Source organism: Hypomesus nipponensis, chromosome 20 (assembly GCF_054491055.1).
Source record: "Hypomesus nipponensis isolate SF chromosome 20, ASM5449105v1, whole genome shotgun sequence".
NCBI lineage: Eukaryota > Metazoa > Chordata > Actinopteri > Osmeriformes > Osmeridae > Hypomesus > Hypomesus nipponensis.
The window spans coordinates 9,875,581-9,883,515 of NC_140380.1; the positions used below are offsets into that span (position 1 = coordinate 9,875,581).

The 7,935-nt window shown below is 45.8% G+C and overlaps 2 protein-coding genes across 2 annotated transcripts; both read left to right on the forward strand.

Moving 5' to 3' along the window:
- Nucleotides 1-516: 516 nt before the first annotated feature.
- Nucleotides 517-2,076, forward strand: gpr119 (G protein-coupled receptor 119). The gene is made up of 2 exons (XM_084683482.1): nt 517-1,069; nt 1,372-2,076. The coding sequence occupies exons 1-2, from the start codon at nt 517-519 to the stop codon at nt 2,013-2,015; spliced, it is 1,197 nt and encodes a 398-aa protein (XP_084539608.1). The 3' UTR covers nt 2,016-2,076.
- A 1,263-nt stretch (nt 2,077-3,339) lies between these two features.
- Nucleotides 3,340-5,868, forward strand: rbmx2 (RNA binding motif protein X-linked 2). The gene is made up of 6 exons (XM_084683696.1): nt 3,340-3,497; nt 3,921-4,036; nt 4,149-4,200; nt 4,299-4,428; nt 4,658-4,844; nt 4,949-5,868. The coding sequence occupies exons 1-6, from the start codon at nt 3,493-3,495 to the stop codon at nt 5,533-5,535; spliced, it is 1,077 nt and encodes a 358-aa protein (XP_084539822.1). The 5' UTR covers nt 3,340-3,492; the 3' UTR covers nt 5,536-5,868.
- The last annotated feature ends 2,067 nt before the right edge of the window (nt 5,869-7,935 follow it).

Below are 7,935 nucleotides of genomic sequence, written 5' to 3' on the forward strand. Positions count from 1 at the left end.
ATTACCCTCTGGTCTGGAGTGTATCCTTGTGGAAAATGGCTCCATCATGCCGGATGTCTGCACTGGGGGCTCTTAGACGGAGTTGGGAAGGCAGCCAGCCCGGCAGCTTGTAGCAGGCTGGACAAGGGTCAGCCAGAGCGGCGACAGCTGTACACGAGCACAGCAGACGACAAGGGGAAGATACTTTGCCCCCTCTCTCTCTCCGCGAGAGCCCGGGAGAAGCCACGTACACCTGCCGACGACGATACGACACAAGCTGCCAGGGAGACCTTCCGTCCTTTTTCCCCAGAGCATCAAGACACGGGGAGTTTCGCCCCCTCAATGAAGAGCTTTTCCTAAACAGACGATTCAGGAGGAGATTTGACGGAGTTGAGCAACATGGGAGGAGAGATATGGGGAGGTGGATTTACGCCGGTCTGAGGTCCGCATACACGTTTGTCGGCGGTGAACGTAGGCTTCGCACAATAGGAGCTAGAGGAAGAAACCGCGTAGGAGTTAGGACCGGAAGAAGACTCAATGGCTCCTTATAACACGTCCAGTTGGAGGAGGGACCCGTCCATCAACCTCAGCACCTTCCTGCACCCCGCGGTGCGACCCTGGGACCTGGGCCTGAAGCCACACGTGACGGGCTGGATCCTGAGCGTGGCTGCCTGCCTGATCATCTCCACAAACCTACTGGTGGCGGCTGCTCTCCTCCAGCTGATCCGAAGGAGGGGAAGTCAGAGTTGGTGCTTTGTTTTAAACCTCGCTCTTGCCGACACACTGGTCGGCCTGGCCATCACCGGCATCGCCAGTGACGACTTCAGCTACGACGCCGCGGCCGAGCCCAGCGGCTCGCGCGTCGTCGCGGGGAGCAGCGGCGCGCCCTCCGCCCGCAAGTGCCTGTTCCGCATGGGGTTCGTCATCGCGCCGTCAACGGCCTCCATCTTGTCCATGTTCCTCATCTCGCTGGACCGCTACGTGGCCATCAAGTTGCCCCTGCGTTACTCACGCCTGACGGGGAAGTGGACGGTGGCTGGGTCTCTGGTGGTGCTCTGGGTGATGTCACTCAGCATTGCAATGCTGCCAGGTGGGGTCACCATATCACCATGTTGCCCCTGTCCTTAACCATTAGCGGTTAGTATATAGATGAGAGATAAGGCGCCCGTTTTATTTCAGTTGAGCTTGACAAAGATGGCTTTTGTAGAGATTCCATTGTTACTCCTAAACTTGGTAACTCATAAGGGTAGCAAGGTAGAGGTAGTTCTTTTAAAACTCTTAATAAAAAAAAACTGACATCGAATTCAATCGAAAACCAATCACGGTTTCATGGATTTTTTGCAACTGTTTGCCACCGTGTCATTAACCGTTACTCTTCACTCGTGTCTACAGGGGTGGTGAAGGGGCTCCAGCAGGAGTCCTACGGCGGATTCTGCACGTTCTTCTCCGTCATCCGCCCGGGCGGAATTATGGTCGTCTTCTGCACCGCGTTCTTCCCGGTACTGTCCGTGTTCCTCTTCTTCTACCTGGACATCCTGAAGATCGCCTGCTTCCACCAGAAGCAGATACGACAGGCCAGGCAGGCGGGCTCCAGGCTGCCCCAGGGAAGCTATCGATACTGGGGCCACGTCAAGGCCCTGAGGACTGTGGCTCTGCTGGTGGGGTGCTTCACTCTATCCTGGTGCCCCTTTTTTGTGGTGTGTGCGGTTCAGTTTCTGTGCGAGGACTGCAAGTTGCTGAGGTTTCTGGAGAACGACCTGTGGTTGCTAGGACTGTCTAACTCTCTCATTAACCCTTTGGTGTATGCGTGCTGGCAGAGGGAGGTCAGGTTGCAACTGGGGTCTTTCTTCTGCAAAAGCAGTCGGCTGCTGTTGCACATGGGTGCCTCCGATGCCTCAGAGAGGTTTCACACACAGCGACACCTGCCCACTCAGATGACTATCACAGGAAGTGAACCTCTGGAACACACCTTTCTGCCTCACCCGCCACATCAGGAGACCCACGCCAGGCCGTCGTCTATTTCAACGTCAATGTGAAATCCCTGAAAACGCAGACTGCTTTTCAATTGAGCTACGTGGTTGTCCATTGGTGACAAAAGTGGTGTGACCTGATGATTGCTGGGTGGGGGGGGAAGTGGAGGGGAGGGCAGGGGGATTCTTAGATTTTTTTATTGTGGTGTGGGGTCCCGTCACAATTGTTGCCAGGCAAACTAAAAACAACTCGATGGGAGAAAAACAAGTGAGCAAGTGAGTCATAACACAGAGACACTTCAGTGCTCTGTTCCACCTCAGGGGCAGCAGAACAGATGGGTTTTATTTGCTCTTTTTGCTCTGTTTCCTCCACTGTCCTAATTGATATCATCTCCTTTGAGTGTGCACTTTGTCCTGTCCATTTAGCCTCCATGTTTGTTTCGGTCAGTTGAGTAGCTTCCTTTCCGTGCACCTCCAGTTTAGCTCATCCAAGTTAACTCGACACCAACTGACAGTCAAAGTCATGTGAGGTCACACCGTAAGCCTGCTCTGTACATTCATAGATTTCATTACTTGTTATTCTTTAAAGAAACTTTAAGATGAAATGTAAAACAAACAAACAAAAAAGTATAAGTCGGTTGGGCTTGACTGAGCTTGGACTTGGATTAATTTGCCTCATGGTTGGAGTTTTTGAGAACACGTTTTGACAAGGGCTCTATATATTCTGTGGATCTACATTGTGTTCATTGCGTTATCATTGTGACCAATTGCCCACCAAATGATTTAAGACATTTATGGCAATATAAATAAAACTAAATTACTTCTGTAAAGTAGAATTGGGGCAATAAACAAGCTTATGTGAGTAGATAAGCTGTTGAATGGTTGTAAAAAAAAAAAGTTTAAAAAAAATGGAAGCATTAAACATTATTTATGAGGCCATCCTTGTAAAACAGGAGGGGAACAACAGAGTAAATCAAAATTGAAGAAAAAAACATCATTATGATGAATGCCTATTTATTATGCCACACACATGAATGTGGCCCAAAACAAATGACAAAAAGTAGTGATTTGATGCTACTGTTGCACCAGACACTGTTATAAACAATGGACTATAAATCTATGTAAGTAAATCAGTGACATAACGTTTCGAATTTTGAAGGCATTGAATACTCAATATTAAAATGTAAACACCAACGAATTTGTTGGTTTTAAATTTACCTCTTTAAAATTGAAATATGAATGTATTTATACACATTTTTTGTATTCGAATTGTTTAGACCTTAATTTCATTGTTCGAATCTTCAACAAATTCGGTTGTGTTTAAATTTCAATATTAAGTATTTTAAAATTCAAACATATCACTGATTTGCTTCCATATGAAATCAGTGACATGTTTGAATGGTGTGAAAAAGTGTGAAATGGTATTTTCACACCATTTGAAACTTCAACTCCCAGAAACCACTCCGCAAACCTGACCCATCGGATACGGAAATGTGTCCATCTTGTCAGGGCAACGAGCGACAACGTCTGTTTCAACTTCACCATGAAGTAAGTACTTACATTTGTTCACAAAATGCGGTACATATTTTCTATTGATTGTATTTGCAAGATGGTCTTTAATCTCTTGCGCAATATACATAGTACTAGCTAGTGGCTAACATAGCTAGAGCTTTTGAAGTGAAGGCTGGGACAGAGTAAAGATCGAAAAACAGTCAATAACAGTAGCATGTGCTACTGTAGCTTGTAAAAAATGTACGTCATGCAGAACTTAATACAACAATGCAATGCAGCCTCGTGACAATGTAAAATCCAACATATGTTGATTCCTGTCACATTCAAACGTTTTAGGTCTGATGTTGCACAAGCGGATAATTAATTGTATTAGAGTACTAAGGGGAAACGCCATACTCTGTCACGGATGCGTACAGGATCCTTCAGTTGCTTAAATTCACTGTCTCCTCCTTCCTTCAGTCCACTAACTAAGGTGAAATTGATCAATGAGCTGAATGAGAGAGAAGCGAACTTGGGTATTAAAGAGACGGTGTCCTGGCACTCTGAGTATAAAGACAGCGCCTGGATATTCGTTGGTAAGATGTACTTTTAATTTCATACTGGCCAAGTGGTGGCTATATGTTTTGCCGTAAGAAATGTCCTACTGAGTATATAGTCGTAACTCGTTGTTTCTTATTTAACTTTCAGGAGGGTTTCCGTATGAACTCACGGAGGGTGATATTATCTGTGTCTTTTCACAGTGAGTAGCAGTTTTCAACCCATTGACCTCTGTCTCTGCACCTTTGAAAATACACCCAGGAGTGTAATCCCGTCTTCTGATCTGTATGTTACTGACAGATATGGGGAGATGGCCAACATCAACCTGGTACGCGATAAAAAGACAGGCAAATCCAAAGGCTTCTGTTTCATCTGCTATGAGGACCAGAGAAGCACCATCTTGGCTGTTGACAACTTAAACGGGATTAAGGTTAGTCTCTAACTAACCTGCCATTTATTGCACCTTGACATTTGTATTCATTGTCGGTGCCTGTCGACTGAGGCCTAGTAAAATGACTATACTTGTGTTGGTGTTTGTGGTAGTGTTTGGGCTGGAGAACTTAATACGTTAGGACTCACTGGTTGTGGTCTGTGCATGTCTGTCTGCCTTCTTGTCTGTCTGCCTTCTTGTCTGTCTGCCTGCTTGTCTGTCCAATCAGATTAAAGGGAGAACCATCCGTGTGGATCATGTGATGAACTACCGCCCCCCCAAAGACAACGAGGACCTCGATGACATCACCAAGCGTCTGAGGGAAGAGGGATGTGCCCCCAAGATGCCGGACCCTTCGTCCTCTGAGGAAGAGGAGGAGGAAGAGTATGCCGTCTCTGTGAAGAAGGCCAAGAAAGGTAACAGGAGAGGAGGAAGAGGATTCGATTAAAATATAAGAAGTGTTTTATTTTTGTAACTTTAAAACAATTGCTCGTCTGACTCGGAGCTGACTCTCCCTCAGATAAGAAAGAGAAGAAGAAGAAAAAGAAAGAGAAGAAGAAGGAGGAGAAGAAGAAGAAAAAGGTCCTGAAGGAGGAGCAGAAGGAGAGGCACCCTCAGGAGTCTGCTCCCTTCAGAGTCAAGCAGGAGAAGGAGGACGAGGCCTACGACAAGTACAACCAGCGGGGGGCGCCAGAGCGCCACGGCTCCCAGCTCCGCAGCCCCAGGGACGACGCGGCGTTCCGCCATCGCCACGGAGACCAGCGGGACGGGAACAGAGAGAGGGAGGAGGAGGAGGGGTGGAGAGACGGGGGAGTGGAGAGGAAGTGGGAGGGAGGAGTAAGGAACCGGGACAGCTGGAGAACGGGCAGGGAAGAACGTTCCGCCGAGTTGGACGTTCCGCCGAGAGAAAGCGGCGACCGGGAGAGGGAAAGACCGAGGGAGAGAGACCGCGACACGGACAGAAACAAAGAGAGAGCAAGAGTTATCGATAGGAGTAGGGGGATGGATCGAGATAGGAGTAGAGAGAGAGACAACGACAGAAATCGAGATAGTGACAGATACAAACACAAGGAGGGGGGCAGTCGAGAAGGGGAACACAGGAGGTGAACCTGTCGCCTAACAAGACTGACGAAAAAGTCCCCTTCTAAGACTCGCTCGGCAGGCGACTGAAAGTCAACGCTTGCTAAAAATACCAGTCACAGATTCTTTTGTTCACTTTGTCTTTGTCTCTCTCTGCTGGCTTTGATAGCCGCCGATATGAAAAGCCAGTGTGAAGAACGCACAGAACTGTCTCTGTTTCCAAGACAACGACTTGAAAGTCACATGCTTCGAGCAGGACAAATGAAAGCTGGATTTCAGTTGGACATGGCGTTATGTCAGAAATGTACCTCTACCGCTTTTTTTCCTGTGAATAAAAAGTATTTGTTTTTGTAAACAACATTGAGTGTGACTCGGGGGAAATATTTTTTAATTTTATTTTATTTCAGTTGGATTTAAGTGGATACAGAGATCAAAATAGTAAATATGGGAAGCTCGCTATGCTCCAAAAATAAAGAAGTAATTTTGGGTTAAAAGAAAAGAAACACCAGCCAGAGAAACAACATTTACCGTCCAAAAGAACAACACACAATTTGTAATTTCAATTAAGAACCAACGAACAGGCTTAATATTTAAGATAAAGAACTGAACAGTGAACCATATGTACAAACTAGCTGACACCTGATCAACAGGGTTGCAAGTCAACTGATTTAATCTCCACAATTTGACCTGCAGCATTCTTTTTGAAAAGCGACATTAACATCGTAGCGTCGCTACGGAAACAAATCCCATGAATAAATTAACATGTCAGACATAAAAGCGGTATAGAAAATACTGTGTATTATTATTAGCCTCGGGGGACAAAAAAACGTTTGAACTTCCGTTAAGATGGGTTACGAGTTTGAATGAGACGACCGCTGGCATTTGAACGTGGTAAATGTCACTGGTTATCCTGTCGAGCTGGTGGAAGAGCTTAAGACACGCCATTTTGTAGGTTAAGCCTACTCACTGGATGATGGTTTAATTATCTGGTTTAATCATAAAACCACAAGGTTTTATGATTACGTTACATTACAAAAATTAAAATAAATCCTCAGACTATCCATAATTTAAACACCGCTGTCAATCACAACCGTTTTCCTTAAACAGAAATTAGAGATGCATCTGCAACATACATTTAGCTCTGATCACAAACTAAGGTCTTCTTCTCTGGATTCAACAAATAGGCTATGCAGATATGACATTATGGCTTTCAGGCAGTTGACAATAGTTTGTAAAAGACAGTATTTTTTGTCGTCTGAAAAACGCCCCCGTTTCTACTGTATAAACCATCACAGGATCCGGTTTAATTTAATAATTTTCGGTTGGTATAAAAGATAGCCTACGGATTAAATGGTGTCGGCCTATGTAACAGGTAGTCATGTGTTTCCACGGGAATTACTGTAGGCCTAGAGTTACGGAATAGGCCTACCTGCTTTGAAATAAGCCGACATGACAGGTGTGGAAGAACGTTCACCTGCGTTCCTACTCGGTGTTCTGACAATCAGACACGTCATACAGAACGGTGATCACTCGGTGTGAACGCTTAGGAGATAAAACATATTATGGGTGTTAGATTTATATGATCAAGTTCAAAAAGGCATTATTCCTGTAAGACTTGGATTATGTGATCTGGACAAGAATATGATGTGTAATCTAGGGTAATGGAGAATATATCAGCTTGCAGCAACACATTAAAATGCTAAAGTAACCTTGACGCCTCTTTACAACGGAGCAACTTAGCACAGACGTTACACAACAACTGAATACATCGACTTTCTCTACAAGTTTTTTTTTCTTTCTTTTTTTTTGTAGAAAATATAAGATTAAACATAAAATCTTCAATATTTATAAGAAAGACAGAACGGAGTAGCGAGGTGATGGGTTCGGAGGCAGAGTGGATCCTGGTCAAACAGAAGGGATTGTGGCTTGAATGCAGGGGCCCAGTGGAACACCAGCGTTCCAACGGGGCAACAGACATGTCCGTTGTTGTCGTCATCAGAGGTATGTTGTCATGGTGATTCGATGGGTTCCTCCATTGGGTCGGTTGGATGGTTTGTCAGATGGAGCATTATGGGATGCCTCCTGAGGCCATTCACTATGGCGATGGGCCATGTCTATTAAGAGCCTCATAGACTCCAGACTCGGATCCAGAGGTGATTTAGAAGTTACACTCAATATCCCACTACTATCCAAGATGGACACGCCCAATATTCCCAAGATAAGCAGGTTTCCGGGTGCGCGTAGCCCAGCTGTCCTCTGCACATCCTGGGCAGCACCAACACCAGCAGCTGGAAGCGACGGCAGGTGACCAGAGGGGTTCAACACAAGAGCAGTGCGACCGTAGAAGGCTGACCGACCAAGAAGAACCCTCCTCATCGGAGTCTTGAGAAGATTCCTGATTCTACACATCTGATGGAACTGTTTGTG

Bases quoted from the DNA above. Each gene is read 5' to 3' on its own strand.
- gpr119 (XM_084683482.1), top strand. From the start codon at position 517: ATGGCTCCTTATAACACGTCCAGTTGGAGGAGGGACCCGTCCATCAAC. The intron at 1,070-1,371 runs GTGGGGTCACCA...TCGTGTCTACAG, and splicing joins CAGCATTGCAATGCTGCCAG to GGGTGGTGAAGGGGCTCCAG.
- rbmx2 (XM_084683696.1), top strand. The intron at 4,201-4,298 runs GTGAGTAGCAGT...TGTTACTGACAG, and splicing joins ATTATCTGTGTCTTTTCACA to ATATGGGGAGATGGCCAACA. The intron at 4,845-4,948 runs GTAACAGGAGAG...ACTCTCCCTCAG, and splicing joins TGTGAAGAAGGCCAAGAAAG to ATAAGAAAGAGAAGAAGAAG.